At 37.2% G+C, this 21,408-nt stretch overlaps 1 protein-coding gene across 3 annotated transcripts; it reads right to left on the bottom strand.

Annotated features, from left to right (window-relative positions):
- Positions 1 to 7,193: 7,193 nt before the first annotated feature.
- Positions 7,194 to 21,396, bottom strand: ATG12 (autophagy related 12). Of its 3 annotated transcripts, none has more exons than XM_054488496.2 (4): positions 21,093 to 21,396; positions 16,550 to 16,686; positions 11,570 to 11,632; positions 7,194 to 10,842 (listed from the first exon to the last, which is right to left on the bottom strand). In XM_054488496.2, the coding sequence occupies exons 1-4, from the start codon at positions 21,394 to 21,396 to the stop codon at positions 10,783 to 10,785; spliced, it is 564 nt and encodes a 187-aa protein (XP_054344471.1). In that variant the 3' UTR covers positions 7,194 to 10,782. The 3 variants fall into 3 exon arrangements, with proteins under 3 accessions (XP_054344471.1, XP_054344473.1, XP_054344472.1); XM_054488497.2 differs by lacking the exon at positions 7,194 to 10,842 and adding an exon at positions 15,923 to 16,042 and having other exon boundaries at positions 11,578 to 11,632; XM_054488498.2 differs by lacking the exons at positions 7,194 to 10,842; positions 16,550 to 16,686 and having other exon boundaries at positions 11,571 to 11,632.
- Between the last annotated feature and the right edge of the window lie 12 nt (positions 21,397 to 21,408).

A 21,408-nucleotide genomic window follows, 5' to 3' on the forward strand; every position in this document is an offset into this window, starting at 1 on the left:
ATTTTAAGATCCAGCTTTTACTTTCCTGTCAAATGAGCCATCTCTCCTCCTGAACAACGGAACAATCACTATCTTCCTTAAGGCACTTACCATTTCTCAGCATGTATTGCAATTACTTACGTGGATCACTTTGACAGTGAGAACCTTTAAGACAGGCTCCTCTTACGTTTTATTTTTATATCACCATCAGTGCCTAGCACACAGTATTTTGTGCAGGTTAGGCACCAATAGAAATATTTCTTAAGTGCATGCATAAATGAAGTTAGTAAAAGCATATTGGCTAGAGTAATTCATCTAGTTCCTTATTCCTCTTTAAGGATCCTAGGGTTGTGATTTCAAATCCAGAAAAGACTTTTTTCAGGTTCTTTGCAAAGGACATCTGAATTCTTCTCAACAGTGTTGCATATTGTAACCTAACTATAGTCATTAAAAAAAGTCGACATTATAGACTCTATTAACATAAGTAGAATACCTAGATCCAGAGAGGTAGCTCTACTGTACTCTGAATTGCCCAGGGCAATCAATGACTGTCACATTTTCAGACAGACATTGACATGGTGGTAGATATAAAGAGAAGGGAACTATCCAACATATTTTAAAAAGCATGTACTATATGCCAGGCACTGCTAACAAAACTAAGCCACTGCCCTCAGAGGCTTACATTTTAATTGTTGGGTTGGTAGGAGAAGCACACCAACAAATATTGTATACAGCATACATGGAGAAATGGACATACAAATACTTTATAAAATATACAATGAAGAAAAATAAAATGGGAAGTTGGGTATGTAGAGTGGCAAGTTGCTGTTTTAGAGGGAGTTCAGGGGAACATTTCCTTGAGGTGGTATTTGAGTGAGGACTGAAGGATATTAGCAAGACATTTGTCTAGGGCAAGTTTCCAGGTGGAAGAACCAGTAAGTGCAACAGCCCTGGGATTGGAGAAAGCTTAGTGTTTGAGTAACAGCATTTGGGTGGCAGAGTGTGGGGAAGAGATGACTACATATCACATAGGCCAAGGTAAAGACTTCAGCTTTTATACCAATATAGAAAGCCACTGGGGATTCTAGGGGAGGAGAGAGTAGATACAGAGGAACCAATGAGTTAGCTGTTACAATTTGAGTGAAAAAAAATATGATGGTGGCTCTGTCCACAGTGGTAGCAGATAAGAAATGGCTGGACTCTGAACATGTTTTGCAGGTAAATCAGTCAGGCTTTTAAATTTTTATGGATACATAAATGTACATATATATGGGGTACATGTGAAATTCTGATACAAGCATACAATACGTAATGATCAAATAAGGGTAACTGAAATATCCATCACCTCAAGCATTTCTCATCCTTTGTGTTATGAACATTCCAGCTCCACTTTTCTAGTTATTTTTTGATATATACATTATTAACTATAGTCACCCAATTGTGCTACCCAACACTAGATCTTTTTCCTTCTAACTGTATTTTTTTTTACTCATTAACCAACCCTTATTATTCCCCTTTTCCTACTACCCTTCCCAGCCTCTGGTAACCATCATCTACACTCTATTTCCATCAAAGCAATTTCATTTTAAGTTCTGTGATAGATGTGCTGAACGTGCAGGTTTGTTAAATAGGTATACATGTGCCATAGTGGTTTGCTACACCAATCAACCCATCATCTAGGTTTTAACCTCCACATGCATTAGGTATTTGTCCTAATGCTCTCCCTCCCCTTGCCCCCAACCCACCCACAGGCCCCAGTGTGTGATGTTCCCCTCCATGTGTCCATGTGTTATTGTTCACCCCCCACTTATGAGTGAGAACATGAGGTGTTTGACTTTCCATTACAGTGTTAGTTTGCTGAGGATGATGGTTTCCAGCTTCATCCATGTCCCTGCAAAGGACATAAACTTATTCTTTTTTATGGCTGCATAGTATTCCATGGTGTATATGTGCCACATTTTCTTTATTCAGTCTATCATCGATGGGAATTTGGGTCGGTTCCAAGTCTTTGGTATTGTGAACAGTGCTGCAATAAACATAGGTGTGCATGTGTCTTTATAGCAAAATGATTTATAATCCTTTGGGTATATACCCAGTAATTGGATTGCTGGGTCAAATGGTATTTCTGGTTCTAGATCCTTGAGGAATCACCACACTGTCTTCACAATGGCTGAACTAATTTACACTCCTACCAACAGTGTAAACGTGTTCCTATTTCTCCGCAGCCTCACCAGCATCTGTTGTTTCTAGGTTTTTTTAATGATCGCCATTCTAACTGGTGTGAGATGCTAGCTCATTGTGGTTTTGATTTGCATTTCTCCAATTGACCATTGATGATAAGCTCTTTTTCATGTTTCCTGGCTGCATACATATCTTCTTTTGAGAAGTGTCTGTTCATATCCTTTGCCCACTTTTTGATGGGGTTGTTTGATTTTGCTTGTAAATTTGTTAAAGTTCCTTGTAGATTCTGGATATTGGACCTTTCTCAAATGGATAGATTGGAAAAATTTTCTCCCATTCTGTAGGTTGCCTGTTGACTCTGATGATCATTTCTTTTGCTGAGCAGAAGCTCTTTAATTTAATTAGATCCCATTTGTCAATTTTGGATTTTGTTGCAATTGCTTTTGGTGTTTTAGTCATGAAGTCTTTGCCCATGCTTATGTCCTGAATGGTATTGTCTAGGTTTTTTTAAGGATTTTTATAGTTTTAGGTTTTACATTTTAGTCTTTAATCCACCTTGAGTTAATTTTTGTCTAAGGTGTAAGGAAGGGGTCCAGTTTCTGTTTTCTAAATATGGCTAGCCAGTTTTCCCAGTACCATTACCATTTATTAAACAGGGAGTCCTTTCCCCATTGCTTCCTGTTGTCAGGTTTGTTGAAGATCAGATGGTTGTAGATGTGTGGTGTTATTTCTGAGGCCTCTGTTCTGTTCCACTGGTGTATATATCTGTTTTGGTACCAGTACCATGCTGTTTTGGGTACTGTAGCTTTGTAGTATAGTTTGACGTCAGGTAGTGTGATGCCTCCAGCTTTGTTCTTTTTGCTTAGGATTGTCTTGGCTATACGGGCTCTTTTTTGGGTCCATATGAAATTTAAAGTAGTTTTTTTCTAGTTATGTGAAGAAAGTCAATGGTAGCTTGATGGGAATAGCATTGAATCTATAAATTACTTTGGGCAATATGGCCATTTTCATGATATGGATTCTTCCTATCCATGAGCATGGAATTTTTTTCAATTTGTTTGTGTTCTCTCTTATCTCCTTGAGCAGTGGGCCTTGAAGGCTCTTCATGTCCCTTGTAAGTTGTATTCCTAGGTATTTTCTTTTTTTTTGAGATGGAGTCTCGCTCTGTCGCCCAGGCTGGAGTGCAGTGGTGCGATCTCGGCTCACACTGCAAGCTCTGCCTCCTGGGTTCACGCCATTCTCCTGCCTCAGCCTCCTGAATAGCTGGGATTACAGGCGCCCGCCACCATACCCAGCTAATTTTTTTTTTTAATTTTTAGTAGAGGTGGGGTTTCACCATGTTAGCCAGGATGGTTTCGATCTCCTGACCTTGTGATCTGCCCACTTCAGCCTCCCAAAATGTTGGGATTACAGGCATGAGCCACCATGCCCAGCCAGATATTTTATTTTCTTTGTAGCAATTGTGAATGGGAGTTCACTCATGATTTGGCTATCTGCTTGTCTTTATTGGTGTATAGGAATGCTTATGATTTTTGCACACTGAGTTCCAGTCCTGAATATCCTTGTTAATTTTCTGTCTCTTTGATCTAATATTGACAGTGGTGTGTTAAAATCTCCCATTATTATTGTGTGAGAGTCTAAGTCACTTTGTACGTCTCTAAGAACTTGTTTTATGAATCTGGGTGCATCTGTATTGGGTGCATATATATTTAGGATAGTTAGCTCTTCTTGTTGCATTGATCCCTTCACCATGATATAATGCCCTTATCTTTTTTGAACTTTGTTGGTTTAAAGTGTTTTATCAGAGACTAGGATTGCAATCCCTGCTTTTTGTTGTTGTTGTTGTTTTCCATTTGCCTGGTAAATATTCCTCCATCTCATTATTTTGAGCCTATGTGTGTCTTTGCACGGGAGAGCATTCAGTGTGTCTGAATGCAGCACACTGATGGGTCTTGACTCTTTATCCAATTTGCCAGTGTGTGTCTTTTAATTGGGGCATTTAGCCCATTTACATTTAAGGTTAATATCGTTACATGTGAATTTGATCCTGTCATCACTATGCTAGCTGGTTATTTTGCACATTAGTTGATGCAATTTCTTCATAGTGTCATTGGTCTTTATATTTTGGTATGTTTTTGCAGTGGCTGGTACTGGTTTTCCTTTCCATATTTTGTGCTTCCTTCAGGAGCTCTTGTAAGGCAGGCCTGGTGGTGACAAAAATCCCTCAGCATTTGCTTGTCTGTAAGGGATTTTATTTATCCTTCACTTATGAAAGTTAGTTTGGCTGTATATGAAACTCTGGGTTGAAAATTCTTTAACGGTGTTGAATATTGGCTTCCACTCTCTTCGGGCTTATAGGGTTTCTGCAGAGATCCACTGTTAGTCTGATGGCTTCCCTTTGTAGGTTACCTGACCTTTCTCTCTGTTGCCCTTAACATTTTTCCTTCATTTCAACTTTGGAGACTCTGACAATTATGTGTCTTAGGGTTGCTCTTCTCAAAGAGTATCTTTGTGGTGGTCTCTGTATTTCCTGAATTTGAATGTTGGCCTGTCTTGCTACATTGGGGAAGTTCTCCTGGATAATATCCTGAAGAGTGTTTTCCAACTTGGTTACATTCTCCCCATCACTTTCAGGGACCGCAGTCAATCATAGGTTTGGTCTTTTCACATAGTCCCATAATTCTTGGAGGCTTTGTTCATTCCATTTCAATCTTTTTTCTCAATCTTTTCTTCACGCCTCATTTCAGTAAGTTGATCTTCAATCTCTGATATCCTTTCTTCCACTGATCAATTCAGCTATCGATGTGTGAAAAGAACTCCTGCAGCTAGCTCGGTGTCTGCCTGAACAGCTGCCCAGTTTTGTGTTTGAAACCTGGAGCCCTGGTGGTGTAGGCACATGAGGGAATCTCTTGGTCTGTGGATTTCTAAAACCAGAGGAAAAGTGTGGTATCTGGGCCAGATAACACAGTCCCTCACAGCCTCCTTTGGCTGGGAAAGTAGCCTCCCCTGCTCCTTCCACTTTCTGCATGAGGCAACACTGCCCACCCTCTGTGGGCTGCACCCACTGCCTACCCAGTCCCAATGAGATGAACAGGATACCTCAGTTGGGAATGCAGAAATTACCCACTTTTGCGTTCGTCTCACTGGGAGCTGCAGACTGGAGCTGTTCCTATTTGGCCATCTTACCAGCCAATCCTAAAAGCATTTTTTTTTTAGGCTCCCACATATGAGAGTATGTGCTATTTGTCTTTCTGTGCCTGGCTTCTTTCACTTAACATCACAATATCATCCAGTTCCATGTTGCAAATAACAGGATTTCATTCTTTTTTAGGGCTCAGGATGCCATCATTTACACTTTCTTTATCCATTCATCCTTGCATGGACTCTCAGGTTGATTATATATCTTGGCTACTGTGAATACTGCTGCAATGCAGGTATCTCGATATACTGATCTCCTTACCTTTTGGTTTACAACCAGCAGTGAGAATGCTGGATTACACAGTAGTTCTATTCTTCATTTTTTGAGGAAACTTCATACTCTTCTCCTTAGTGGCTTTAGTAATTTACATTCCCACCAACAGTGTACAAGTATTCTCCTTTCTCCACATCCTCACCAGCATCCACTATTGCCTGTCTTTTGGATAAGTCATTTAAACTGGGGTGTGATAGCTCATTTAGTTTTGATTTGCATTTCCCTGGTGATTAGTGATGTTGAGCATTTTGTCATATACCTGTCACCCATTTTGATATCTTCTTTTAAGAAATATCTATTCAGATCTTTTGCCTACTTTTTTTTATTGCTATTAAGCTCTTTATATATTCGTTTTTAATTCCTTGTCAGATGAGTAGTTTGTAAATATTTCTGCCCATTCTGTAGTATATTTCTTCGTTTCCTCTGCTGTACAGAAGCTTTTTAGCTTGATGTGATCTCATTTGCTCATTTTCACATTGGTTGTGTTTTTGAAGTCTTACAAGAAATCTTTGCCCAGCTTAAACTTTTGGTTTCATCAATTTTCTCTTCATAATTTCAGGTCTTACATTCAAGTCTTTAAATCTATTCTGATTTTTGTATATGGTGAGAGAGAGGGGTCTAATTTCATTCTTCTGCATTTGGATACTCAGTTTTGCCTGCACCATTTGTTATAGAAGAGATTCTCCTTTCCCCAATGTATGTTCTTAGTGTCTTTGTTGAAAGAGCTGACTGTAAGTAAACACATGGATTTACTTCTGGGTTCTCTATGCTGTTCCATTGGTCTGTGTCTTGTTTTTATGCTTCTATCATGCTCTTTTGGTTACTATAGCTTTGTAGCATATAATCTGAGGCCCAGTAATGTGATGCCTCTGGCTTTGCTATTTTTGCTCAGGATAGCTTTGGCTGTTCTGGGTCTTTTGTGGTTCCACACAAATTTTAGATTTTTTTTTCCCTATGTCAGTGAAGAATGTCATTGGTATTTTGGTAGCAATTGCATTCAATCTGTAGATTGCTGTGGGTAATAAAGCTGATGGATTGAAACTGGGTTGGAAGAGAGTCAAGATTCTAAGCAACTAGAGGGATGGATTTATCATTCTTAAGACAAGACTTGGGAAAAGTGGGGCAGGAAAGGGGGAAAGGTATGTTTTGTAGATGTAGAAAAAAGAACTGGGAACAAATACTTGGAGGAAGCAAGGAGGCAGATTTTGCCATGTTGTAAGAAAGACAGTTATAAAACAAATAGAGCCATCTCAAAATGGACAGGACATCCTTTTTGTCTATCACTAGAAGTAATCAACCTAGATTCATGTGTATCAGCTATGACAGAAGGAACTATGGGAATTGATTTATAAGGATTCCTGTAAAGATTTTACTCACGTTTTATCTTTCATTAATATTAAATATGAAAACATGGGTATAGTAGCTAGTATCAGGTATCAAATATTTTTACTTTCCATTATTTCTAAAAATTCAATTTTAAAAACTTCGAGACTTAAATTCAAATCTGAAAATCTGTCCTACCCCCTTGAGTCAACATGAAAGTGACTCCAAGAACAGGGACTTTATTAGTCTCTTATGAGCTTTATTAGTTGTTATTCCAATATTTAGGACATAGTAGGCACTCAATATGTGAATGAAAGGTTATACGAACAAATTGAAGTTTACACTTACATTTCAAAGTTTCTGATATTGCCAAATAGCCCCCTAAAAGTGATATACCAACTCATATTCTATTCACCAAAATGTGACAGGATTTCCCCACAACTCCGCTAATAGCAAGATGTACATTATTTTTATTGTTAATCAGCATTGTTTTTATTTGTATTTTTTGTAACCAATGGGGTTCAAAGTGTTTCATGTTTTATTGGCCATTTGTATCTTTTTGTGAATCGAAATTTGTTATGTTTTGCCTATTTTTCAGTTGGTCTTTTCTTACCAATTGAAATGAATTCTTCAGATATTTAAAACATTAAAAACACTGTCATATGTTGCAAATAATTTCCATTACCTTCTGCTGTACAAAAACTTAAACTATACAAAATTTCCTTTGTTTTTAGCTGTCATACTTTGCTAATCACAATTTCATTCACTCAATGTGTTACATTACTAATTATTTACGTATAAGGAAATGTACTAAGTATTATGTGTGTGTGGGTACCAGATAAAAACCAGAATAACTGGACACATGGCTCTGAGGCAGTATGCAATAAGTGCTGTAACAGTGGTAGTTTGCTCTAAGTGTTTTTATGAGAGAAAGGGTATCTTCTCCTTGAATGATTCAGATAGCCTTTAAAAAGTTAAAATCTGAATCAGGCCTTGAAGAAGAGTTAGGATTTGAAAGGGTGAAGGTGTAAGTAAACTGCATGAGCAGAAGTCTAAAACAGAAAACACAAGGCACCTTCAAAGAATAGTGAATAATCCAGTTTGGGTTAAATAATGTAGGCAAACAGTATTTATATAAATACAATTTGAACTGTATTCGAATAGTAATATTTGCTGAACTGTTTTCTGAATAGTTTTCATTATGTGGCCTGTAGCTGGCTTCCTTAGTGCCAAAAGTTTACTCAGCATATTATAATCCTTGGAAAATGAAGCAGAAACTGCATGAAAAGAGATTTTTATTTTCACACTCCTTCAACACCTAAGGCTTTCCCACTTTGTGTTACAACTAAATTGGTTGACTAATGTCATATAATCTGAGAAATACACTGTACTTCTTTCTAGTAGATATTTAAGGTCCCTTTAGGACTGAAACTTATAGAAATCAGATTCCAGGAATTATCCAATTTCATTTTGATTTCAGATAAAACATTAATTTGCCTTATTCCTTAAATATGGTGAATTCATTATGAAGTCTTTGGCATACTTTTAAAGATGGAAGTACAATATTGTAATATTATACATATACTTTGTGTGCCATGGGTCATCTATGCACAGTAAGATGAAGCATGATATTACTGACATCTATTTAGTCACAAAGAAAATTTAAAATATCACCTGAATGTTCAGTTTTTCCCCCAAATTTAATCAGACTTGAGAGTTTAAATTAAAAATAAATTGCGTTGTAGGTTCTAGTCACCCAATAACTTATCAGATCCAGGCTTAATTATTGTTTAATGTTGCAAATTTAGCGCAGAATGATTCTTTGAGTAAAGATCAAGAAATAATTAAATATGATTTGAAAAAGTACAAAGTCCAGGCCTGGCACGGTGGCTCACACCTATAATCCCCGCACTTTGGGAGGCCAAGGCAGGTGGATCACCTGAGGTCAGTCAGGAGTTCGAGACCAGCCTAGCCAAAATGGTGAAACCCTGTCTCCACTAAAAATAACAAAAAATTAGGCGGGTGTGGTGGCAGGAGGCTGAGGCAGGAGAATCACTTGAACCCGGGAGGCAGAGGTTGCAATGAGCTGAGATTGCGCCATTACAGTCCAGCCTGGGCAACAAGACCGAAACTCCGTCTCTTTAAAAAAAAAAAAAAAAAAAGTGCAAAGTCCTATGTATTCTTCAGAGTTGTTAGGAAAGAAAACAAATAAGGTTAGCTACATATTTAGCTAACCTTAGATTTAATAAACTATTAAGTTATTTAGATCAAAAAGAATAATTAAATGGATGCTACAAATTCAACCAGTATTTTCGATTTTTCAGGTCTATCATCTGAACCCTCAGTGGCAAACAATACACAAATTCAACATATTTTTATTTGTTAAATATATGAATATAATATATTCCTTCAGTAAACTGAACTGGACAAAACTAGAGAACAGACCTTTTCCATACCCAACTTATTTAACTTCAAAATGGTATTACTTGGAATTCTACTACATACCATCTTAGATCCTGTTTTGAAATTCCATTCACATTACATTCGATTTACTAGAATGCCTTCTTTTTTTTTTTTTTTTTTTTGAGATGGGGTCTCACTCTGTTGCCCAGCAGGAATGCAGTGGTACAATCATGACTCACTATACCCTTGAACTTCTAGGCTCAGGGGATCCTCTTGCCTCTGCAGCCTAATAATTTTTTTTAATTTTTATTTTTTTGTAGAGTTGGGGATCTTGCCTTGTTACCCAGGCTGGTCTCAAACTCGTGGCTTCACGCAATCCCCACACCTCGGCCTTTCAAAGTGCTGGGATTACAGGTGTAAGCCACCATGCCTGATCTGGAATGCTTTCTAAAAATATGGCATTATAAATATAATATTGAAGAGAAAAGAAGGTTAAATCTCACTTCAAGAAATTATCAGTCTAATAGCATCAGTAAAAATGGCACTTTTAGTCATGGCATAAAATACACAATAAGGCTATTTTTCAATTATTGAGTGTTTTCAAGTTGGAAAATGCGTTATGAAACACTCAAAAAGATGTTACTGGGTTTACTCATCAAGTGCTTTTGACACTGTATAAATGACAGAGTAACACCACAGTTATGTGATTGGGACTCAAGAATCCTTAAATGATAGGACTGAAAACAGGTATATGACTTATTTGTCCAGAATTTATATTTTTCTGTATCCCAATAAAATAATTAAGCCATGTGTATTGTGTAAAATTACAGTCTTTCAGTCTGTCCAATGTGCTTGCTCTCCTGGCTAGATATTAGCTAAAAATTAGCAAAAACAGCCATTTCCCCTATTATTCCCCAGCAAAGATGTGAAACCAAAGTGCCTAACCTTTTCTGCCTGGTGGGCTGCCCTCTACTGGACTATTTGAGGTATTCAGCCAGCAGGTCAATGTGACTAAGAAGGTAAACATAGACATAAATGTAAACATTAAAAAAAAAGGAACCCTTTAGTATATTAACTTTTACCATGAAAACAATTTCAGTCATTTTGAGAACTGGCAATGAAGACGTTTATACAGTCTTAGTCTCCTTTTCAACCTTGGAGGCAGATCTGCAGCAATAATAGTAACAAGTAGGAGCAATGGGTGTACTATAATGACCATCTTTTATGATGACTGGTATATTAATACAAATCACATTTTTCTGAGTCCATTCATGCTATGGATGTTTTCTTATGCATAAACATAGAGTAGACACATACTGAATAGATCACGTCTGTTAAGTCTCTTGCCACAAGCATCAAAACTTTTCAGAGCTGTCTCTTCTGTGAAAATCCATTTTATGTAGCAAGATGATTTTCTTTGTGGTTCATCCCCATGCCTGAGACTTGCAGTAATGTAAAACCAGTTTACCATCACTGCCAAAACACTACAAAAAAAAAAAGGCAATAAATCAAACTCAATCTTTATTATTCTTAGATGAAACTAAGAAAATAAATGCCACATGTATCATAAATATCCACACACGTATATTAAGTTACCTATGTTACAGGCTATCTCTTTCAAGGGATGCCTGTTTCCATCAGACACATATTAATAATCCTAAGTGTTTAATAAAATCTGTCCTTTAAGCATCTTAGGCATGAATGAGCTTATGTATTTTAACCTTGTCCTTTCTCTACATGTCCAACCACAATGTATGTAATTTCAGCTGTTTTCTAGTAGTGGTGCTAGTATGTGTACTCTAATAACTATTGCAATGACACTGTAAGATGTTTAACAAAGTCATTCTTATGCTGTTTTTTCAATTTCTTGTAGTCAGATTTGGATAACAGATTATAAGAACAATGTAGAAGAAATCAAATGTAAAGAAAAAGCCTTACTTTCTGAGAATCATGAAGATGACTTTGAAATGTAATTTATTTCTTGGTTCTTCAATCATTGTATAATTTATTAATATCTTACTATGATCAAGATGTTAGATAACAGAACAAGAAAGTCATCTTTTCTACCCCAGAAAATTAAGAATGGCATGCCATCTCTTGAAATAAAAATGTGAATTAACAATACTACACAATATACATATTATACAGATGTACATACTCCATCAAGAAAACAAAGCAGTAATTTTTTTTTTTTTTTTTTTTTTTTTTTACCTCATAGAGAGTTCCAACTTCTTGGTCTGGGGAAGGAGCAAAGGACTGATTCACATAAATAAACTACAAGGAAGGAAGGAAAAACAGAGATGTTTAATGGTATCCTGATTAATCTGCATTTTTCTGCATTCCAATCAGCTAGCTATTTTGTATTGTTTTCACAATTGAAGAAAGCTTCTCTGAACTCCTAACTTTTCGAAATAGTCAATTTAAAGAGATCTTTATGAAGATCTCATTTTTCCTCCAGAGGAATAAAAATAACACAATTCCAGTTCCTAGAACAGTGGTTCCTAACTTTTTATAACTAAGAAACTTTTAAATATTTTTTACAAATAGCTTTTGAAGAGCTGGCTATTCAAGAAATTACATTATCGTAAAAATGTCCCCACTTCCCACAAAGAATTTCTCTTAAGATAATTACACATGCACACAGCCAAAAATCAATATGTCTAATATTCAAGGTAGTTTGTGCACTTTCCTTGGGTAAATGTATGACAAATATACTTAGGTTTTTTAATAAAGTCACTTACAGGCAAATGAAGCAGGAAAAAAAGTAACATAATTAAAACCTTATAACCTTGCTCTTTAAAGGATTCACTGCTCAATGTTTCAGTTTAGTCTGTTTTTACTAAAATATTTCTAGTACTTAAAGTCACAGTGTTGAAGTGCCTTCTAATAATTTTCTTTTTGGAAAACAAAACTTTATTTGCAGGTAACATATTTAGTTTTCCTTTAATATCCAAATTTGGGACTAAAATGTCCTGGATTAAACTTAGTATTTAAAAAAAAAAGTATCAGAATAGTTGGCTGACAGATCACCAACCATGAACCATCAATATTGCTTGCATCTCTCTTAGCCAATATAGTGTGGTGATTAAGTGTATAGGCTCTGAGACACACCTGGGTTTGAATCCTGGCTTTAAATACAAATAATCTCTCATCCTCTTTATTTGTAAGATATGGAAAATAATAGGACCTATACCTCTTGGGTCTGTTAGGAAAGACAAAATGAGATAATACACTAAGTTTCAGTGCCTGGTATATGTACTCAATAGACATTATTGCTAAATTATCTTTAAATAGTTCATGTTGAAATATCAATTAGTGATTAGGGCTGAGTAGAGTTCTGGCACAAAAATTTCAGAACTGTAACAGAAAACAATGTACATTATAATGTGAATTTTTTGTAATACAGATATAATTTGTGTTAACTGCCTGACAATTGATGAGCAAATCCAGATTTTACTCTTGTACATTATAAATGAGGGGAAGGGCTCTCAATAACAGCTTAGTTTATCAGTGTCTATGATGTGCTGAGAATTGTACATGGAACTATGAAGATTAATGTGATCTCTTCCCTCAATGAGCTTATAATCTGTAGGAGAGGCAGACACACATGAATAAATACGGGTGAGAAAAGTATATGTAATGAAGTATGTAGCATACAGAAATGTACACTAGTCTAGCCTAGCAAAAGGGTCAGTGATGGCTTTGTGGGAAATAAGAAATAAGCAGGATTTAACCAGGTGAAGAAAGCAGTAATTAGGACGTCGTAGGCAAAGGAGACAAAGAGTAAGATGGTGTTGTGTTCACAGAAAACAGCAGACTAGATGGAGCAGAGAACCAACCAAAGGAATTCAATGTGATTTTGTAACAGGTGTTAACTGGAAATTTTAAAAAAGCAATTCAGTTAGTTTAAAAGAGAGAAAGCCATAAATCTGTTTGTATACTATAAAGCTCTATATAAGTAACAGGTTAACATAATCAATTCCACCGTAGAATCGCTAAGTGGCTTATAATTTGTTACTTTAAAGTAGATGTAGTTACTCCAGGTTCGTGAAAGTAAAATTCCACAAAGTATTATTTCCAAATTACAAGAACTTGGGCAGACAAAATTAGTTTTATTAATTACTTTGCCTTTAAATCAGCTTTTTTTTCTTTTTGCTTTTAAATCAGCAGTCTTTAAATTGATGTCTCTAGTTATTCTGGTTATAAAGCTCTCTGTCTAGTGGATTCGTCATGGTTCATTAGAATAGCATTTTCTGCTAATAGTTTGTGCCCTGATTAAGTCAGTTACACAAGATATGAAAGCCTTATTTCACACTTTTTCCTTAAGCATCTTTGCTGTCAAAGTTTGATGACAGCCTAATTTTCTAAGTCATGCCCTCTTTCCTATCCCCTACATTTCCAAATGATTTCAAGTCCAGTAATTTTAATAGAATGCATCCTGATGTTCATTATTCTGGAATGATACTCTCAGGTACTTGGGATGTTTTTTCAATATGTAGTTTCAAATCTCTTATCTTAAATGACATTTCTACAGTATTTTTTCTGTTCCCTTGCTCTGGTTTTCTTCTTCACAGACTCTTGTCCCAAGGTTGACTGACTTTTTAAATTTTTTTCATCTTCTATTTTTCTTAACACATTATCCGTTGTTTATGTTCCTCCTACTTTAGTCTCCATTTCTGAAATAATTTTCTTTTATTTCTAATTCTTTTCCTGAGCTTCATTTCTTAGTTTTACTAATGCTGATTGTTTTTCTTTCATGTCTTATACCATCTTCTTGTTTTTAGCTCATTTTGAAATACAGGGTTACAGTTTTCGACTTGTCTTATAGGTGTATTTTCCTGGTTTGATTTCATCGTCTTTAGGGATGTTGTTCTTTTCCACATCGTTTTTTTCTTGTAACACTGTACGGGATTTGACCTTGTTATTCCTGTTATTGTTTTTATGTGAAATTAGTTTTCCTCAACTTTTAGAATGAGGTGAATTAGGGTACTTTTTCTAACTTCACAGAGCTCCCCCTATTGTTTTTTGTATACTATTCAAAACGATGGAGGCCTGCTTTGAGCTTTCCAGGCTCTGTTCACCTCCATTTTGATCTAGTCTTTCTCTTTCCTTCCTTTCTCATGTCCCTACCCTTTTCAATCTTCATTTCACTTCCTGAAATTTCTCCTCAGTATGGGGTCCTGGAGCCCTCCTGGGTCCATTTTGACATTGCTTGAGCCCTTCAAGTCCTTAGTGCAAATGTATTGTCATCACGTGCTACAGGGAGAGGGCAAAACTCCTTAGTCAGCTTCTATTCTTAAATTGGCTCACTTTGCTTCCCAGTCAGGATCTATTAGCGCTTTTGAGGTTCTACTTTTCTCAGTGCTGTCAGATGCCAACCCTGTTTCTTACTGCTTCTTTCAGCACAGATGCTGATACCATGCAGGTCCTGCGGTTGCTGGTGGTTTGTCCCCACCAACATGTGTTTTGGGGCTCATGGGGATACCTTATCATCTAGTTTTGTTACAAATACTAATCAGGGGTTTTTGGTTTTGCTATCTAGTTGACTAAGTTTTGTGAGAATTCAGAGACATTCATGTATACCTTCTGATACCACCATCTTCCCAGAATTCCTAGCATTACTTTTTTTCCTTTAACATCCATTTTGCTAGATAAAATTCAGGAGATGTCAGTTTTAGTTTAATCTAGGAAAATGACAAAATAATTCTTATGTTTCCTATTGCTTAAATGGGAAAGGATAATCATATTCACTACAGAGGCTTTAATTTAACCCTTATGAAATTGTTTTCATAGGGTAAAATGTTTGAATGATGGCAATTTTATATGGTTCAACCTACTATGTATTGGTATCAATCAAGTCCTTTCAGGTTACTGAATGAATATAGGCAATATAAAATTTCAAGACTCTTAACACAGAACACAGTATAATTTCATTTTTCTTAAATCTCCATGTATTTCTAAACTAATGCATTAAATTACTCAGTACTCTTATTTTACCAAATCTTCATGTTGCATCTTTAGCAAAGATATAGCCTCTGCTCATTTCTCTCAAGTGTATGTCCTCATTTAGCTTCACTTTTGTGAGAGCACTTGCAGCCAAACTCTTAGATCAGAGTCAGTTTTTTGCTCCTCTCTGACAAAAAGAAATTCCAACATGTCCTGCTTTAATGATAGTTCACTTGTTTTACCCATGCACATGCCTGTGTTCAGAAGCAAATATTTCCCTCAGCGCCCCCACACAAAAATTCCTGATTTTATTTAAAAAATACTTAGCAATTCTTCAACTACCTATCCACACATGCTATCTGAGTTAATACTATCCAAGATTGTGATCTATTTGCAGATAAAGGTGTCTGATACATATAATTATGTATATATAAAAGACACTTAATGTGCCAAATACATGTAGACATTTAAATTTCTATAGTCAAATGCCAAATTAAAATGCAGTGGCATTTAAAGAATTAACCTTTACTACAACTGCCACTGTGAAGTGCTTAACGTGTACTGTAACATGAAATATTTTAGTTCTTTCACAATATATGGCAAAGATACATTGCTTACCTCAAGAAAAATAGGAAAAAAGTAACTCTATCAAAACAAACTGAAAAAATCCAAAACTTCTGTAGTAATGTACAGATATTGCAATGCTCTATGATAGATTTTTCTGCATTCAGTGACTATCTGAGGAAAACAATACAGGAGGCAAAAAATAAATAAATAAACTGGTTCACATTGTAAAACAAATCTAAAACATTTCATTTCAGAATTCCCCAGAAAGTCCTTTGATAAAGTACATAAACTCCACTAACAAGAGATAACGCAGGGCACAGTGGCACACTCATGTAATTCTAGCACTTCTGAGGTGGCCCCGTCTCTACTAAAAACACAAAAATTAGCCAGGCTTGGTGGTGCACTCCTGTAATCCTGGCTACTAGGGTGGCTGAGGCAGGAGAATCGCTTGAACCAGGAGGAGAAGGTTGCAGTGAGTCACTGCACTCCAGCCTGGGCAACAGAGCGAGACTATCTCAAAAAAAAAAAAAAATGAATAAATAAAAATAAAGGGATAAAAGGGCATAACAAAAGCAACATATGTGGCTCCATATGCATTTCTATAAACAACAGTTAATTCACTGTTGCCTAGGAACTATTGCAAATTTTTGTAGGAAAACATCACCATTGGTTTCATACCAACTGTTCTGAGGCCACAAGTTTAAGAAACTTTTTGATGAAGTCAATGAGTCCTTGGATGGTTCGTGTTCGCTCTACTGCCCACTTCTTTGTTTTCATAATAGGAGTATCACCCACAGCCTTTAGCAAAATGTCAACTGTAAAAGAAGAATAAAATTTACTGACAATTACACTGAAACATCTAAAGAGAATGGAATATAAAAGACTTAGAAATCAAATATTTAATCTACATCCATCTTATGTATTTATGATACTGAAGATATGTGAGAGGCATAAAAATGTTAGATTCTTTTCCATCATTTTTTTCTTGATCCTACAAAGTTCTCCCAACAGGACTAATTTTTAAAATGCATTTTATCTTAACAGGCAATTCCAAAGAGAGGAAATACAAATGATCAATACACAAACAATATTTAAGTTCACAAAAAGCAAAGTAAAATAATGTCATGTCCCTTTTCACCCACCAAAATAGTTAAAATTAGAATAATTAACAGTGTAGATGACACTACTTTTGAGAATGTAAAATGGTATACCCTTTGTGGAATGCAATATGGTAATACAGATCCCAATAAAGGTATACTTTGATTAGATAATACTTCTAGGAATCTAGTGTAAGAAAATATGAGATGTGTAAAAATTCACTTAAAAAGATTTCACCTCCATTTAAGCATTTATTTTTACATGAAACACTGGTAAACCTAAATATCCAAAAAGGATATTTGGAGGTGACTGATTAAACAGAATGTAGTAAACAGCATACAGTTTAAACTGCCTGGGGTTCGAATCCTGGCTCTGCCACTTGCTGGGTATATATGTGGATATTTAATCTCTCCAATAGCATGTATAATATCTTAAATTCATGAAAAACCATCACAAACACATTCACATAAATATGGAAGAATATGCACCAAAATGTTATTTCTCAGTAGTGACATTGTAGGCAATGATTACTTGGTTTTACTTATCTGTTTGTAACGACCAAATTTTCTGTAATAAACTTTTTAATAAAAGAAAGCAATAAGTTATTAACAATAATAGAACAACCAAAGGCCAAAAAGAAGTTGCAGAAAGAGAAATCTTAAGGTTTCAACGATCCAAAACATAGATATGCAAACCCAAACCCTATGAATTTGTCTCTCAGACATAAAGTTACTTGCTAAAACAAAACAAAACAAACATACATCTGGCCGGGCGCGGTAGCTCACACCAGTAATCTCAGCACTTTGGGAGGCCAAGGCAGGAGGATCACTTGAGGTCAGGAGTTCAAGAGGGCCCAGTCCCCTTCCAACTTCTTGTTCTAGACCAGCCTGGCCAACATGGTGAAACCCCATCTCTACTAAAAATACAAAAACTTTAGCCAGGCGTGGTGGTGCATGCCCATAATCTCAGCTACTTGGGAGGCTGAAACAGGGGAATCGCTTGAACCCGGGACGTGGAGGTTGCAGTGAACCGAGACTGCGCCACTGCACTCCAGCCTGGGTGACAGACTGAGACATCCTCTCAAAAAAAAAAAAAAAAAATCTACAGTCAAAAAGCAAGACACATTGAAAGCAAAATAGTGTATTGCTGCCCCCTAAAGTTAACTCTATTCTATTACACCCTTCTTGCTCCATTCTTTTGGTATTAAATGTTGGGGCCGAAAGATCAGAGGTCATTTTATTCAAGTTTACCCCTGAAATGAAGGCATCTAGAACATATGATGCATGCACACTTTATCTTCCCACTAAAGAACTACTTAATTATCCTAGGTCCAGTTATCTTGGGAATAGGAATGAATTTGGAGATAACGTGGGATTTTAGTTAGCCTATCTTTCATACCTCCCTTCATTGCTCCCTCAAATCCCCTGGGGCTATCAATAAATCGATTAATGCAATTAAACATTTCCAGAAAGTGAAGCAGGAAATATCATGAGTTATGCTACCAAGGAAGAAGTGTTAAGACAGTGAGAAACTAGAGAATGAAAATAATTTAATTACAGCTGCCCTCTCTTTAATTTTAAAGGTGATTTGCTTGTAGTTCTGAACCGGGATACACATTAGAATCAACTAGGGAAACACTTACTCCCCAGGAAACCTAACATACCGCCAGTGCCAAAACCTTGGTCTGTTTCAACAATCTTTCTTCTGTAGATTAAAACAAAGGCTTAGGATACAAAACAGTTGAGCTGTTTTCATATTATCCTCAACAAATGATGACAACCTCAAGGTAGGAATAGTTAGAAACTAAGTTTTACATTGGAGAGACAAACTCAAATGCTAACAAGAGCCAGAAAATAAAAATCTCATCCTTAAATGACTGTTCAATTTGCAAAAAAATACTGTCCAGACCAAGAAAATATGCCCTCGGGCAATATTTAGATTATAAACCATTTTTTTTTAGCTTTTGTTTTACACAGCTATCATCAGGGTCAAGTAACAAGTTTTGACTAGGACTGTTAGACCTTAAAACTACTCTCCGAAAGTCCGCTCTTGCCTATAGTAAATTGGAAGAAAAAATGCAACAAAAAACTAAAAACTGCGGAATTCTTTTGAAGAAAGATTCTAGTGGCTATCCATGGAAATACTCATAGTGCATCACGTGGAAATGGGAGTCTGATTTATTTTTATTTATTATTATTATACTTTCAGTTTTAGGGTACATGTGCACAATGTGCAGGTTACATATGTATACACGTGCCATGCTGGTGTGCTGCACTCATTAACTCGTCATTTAGCATTAGGTATATCTCCTAATGCTATCCCTCCCCCCTCCCCCCACCCACAACAGTCCCCAGAGTGTGATGTTCCCCTTCCTGTGTCCATGTGTTCTCATTGTTCAATTCCCACCTATGAGTGAGAATATGCGGTGTTTGGTTTTTTGTTCTTGCGATAGTTTACTTAGAATGATGATTTCCAATTTCATCCATGTCCCTACAAAGGACATGAACTCATCATTTCTTATGGCTGCACAGTATTCCATGGTGTGTATGTGCCACATTTTCTTAATCCAGTCTATCATTGTTGGACATTTGGGTTGGTTCCAAGTCTTTGCTATTGTGTATAGTGCCGCAATAAACATACGTGTGCATGGGTCTTTATAGCAGCATGATTTATAGTCCTTTGGGTATATACCCAGTAATGGGATGGCTGAGTCAAATGGCATTTCTAGTTCTAGATCCCTGAGGAATCACCACACTGACTTCCACAAGGGTTGAACTAGTTTACAGTCCCACCAACAGTGTAAAAGTGTTCCTATTTCTCCACATCCTCTCCAGCACCTGTTGTTTCCTGACTTTTTAATGATTGCCATTCTAACTGGTGTGAGATCGTATCTCATTGTGGTTTTGATTTGCATTTCTCTGATGGCCAGTGATGGTGATTTAAAGGGGGAAGGTGATTTAAAGGGGGAAGGGGGGGCAGTCTTGGGAGAGAATTATCCTCCACAGCAACAGAAGTTGAAGAAAAAGCAATGGGACCAATGTCTTTTTTTTTTTTTTTTTTTTTTGAGGCGGAGTTTCACTCTTGTCCAGGCTGGAGTGCAATGGTGCGACCTCCGCTCACTGCCACCTCCGCCTCGCGGGTTCAAGCGATTCTCCTGCCTCAGCCTCCCGAGTAGCTGGGATTACAGGCGTGGGCCACCACGCCCAGCTAACTTTTATATTTTTAGTAGAAATGGAGTCTCACCATGTTAGCCAGGCTGGTCTCGAACTCTTGACCTCAGGTGATCCACCTGCCTCCGCCTACCAAAGTGCTGGGATTACAGGCGTGAGCCACCGCGCCCGGCCAGAGACCACTGTCATCTTAAGACAGAACGGCGAAAACTTGTCTAAGGACGAAATCAGCCTCTCTGAATCGAGGATGCTTATATGCTGCTTTTCTCATAGGCAACTCTAACTCTACACAGAGTGCTTTAGAACACGTAACCTTAGCAATCTCTTTTACAAAACGAAACATTCTCAAGCAATAAAGGATTGAGGATAGCTGGCTCAAGCAATGAAATAACTCACAAGGGTTCCAAAATGTGTTTCTTAAAAACGTAACATCTATGTCTTTAGCTTTCCCTTAGCAGTCTTCATTTTGCGTAAGAATTTGGTTTTTGTTTAAGGAGTGAATTCACAACCAACTGGGAGGGGGAAAAAGCAAAAGCGAGTTAAGTTGGAAGGCGTGAATTCTAATCCAGGCTTTGCCAATGACCATCCCTACCAACTTGAAACATTACTCAAATAATTAGCTCCTGTGTAAAGTACCTGGAATTACCGAGACTCCCCACTCAGCTCCCTCCCTCCTTCAAAGAGCTCGCAGTCTGGCCAACTCAAAAAATACAGTATAAAAATAGGTGTGGCAGCCAAGTATCAGGCCCTACACCGATAGACAAAGATGGTATTTTAACACTCAACTTAAAGGCCTTAAAAATCAAAAAGTACACTTCTTTTCTTCTGCTGACTGGTCAAAATGCAGGTCTACGACAGGAGCTCCTCTAAATTTTGCTTCTTTACTGGCCGCCACCCCTAGTCAGATGCAATCTGAACCTCCCGCCTCTCTGCTCGGAAATAAATTCAGTTACTTTTTTTCTTGGTGTCGCCAGCAGGTTCCTCTGTTCCCGGGGAAACTGCAGCGGAAGACGGGGGCTCCGGCGTGGTTGTTTCTGGGGAGACATCCGTAAGTCCTTCCCCTCCAGCAGCACTCGAGGGAGGAAGCTGCAACACGGTCTGTGGCTCCTCCGCCATCTTGCTTGGAGAGACCCGAGAGCGGAAGTAGCGACTGAGCGCGTGCAGTGGGCGTGCTTTTCTCCAGGGAGCGTCGCAAAGGAGGCGCCGGAGTAGGGGGACGCAATTCCACAGTGAAACTTGGTGTTCCCGGCTAGTCATTCAAATCGAAGC

Source organism: Pongo pygmaeus, chromosome 4, assembly GCF_028885625.2.
Source record: "Pongo pygmaeus isolate AG05252 chromosome 4, NHGRI_mPonPyg2-v2.0_pri, whole genome shotgun sequence".
In the NCBI taxonomy this organism is placed as follows: Eukaryota; Metazoa; Chordata; class Mammalia; order Primates; family Hominidae; genus Pongo; species Pongo pygmaeus.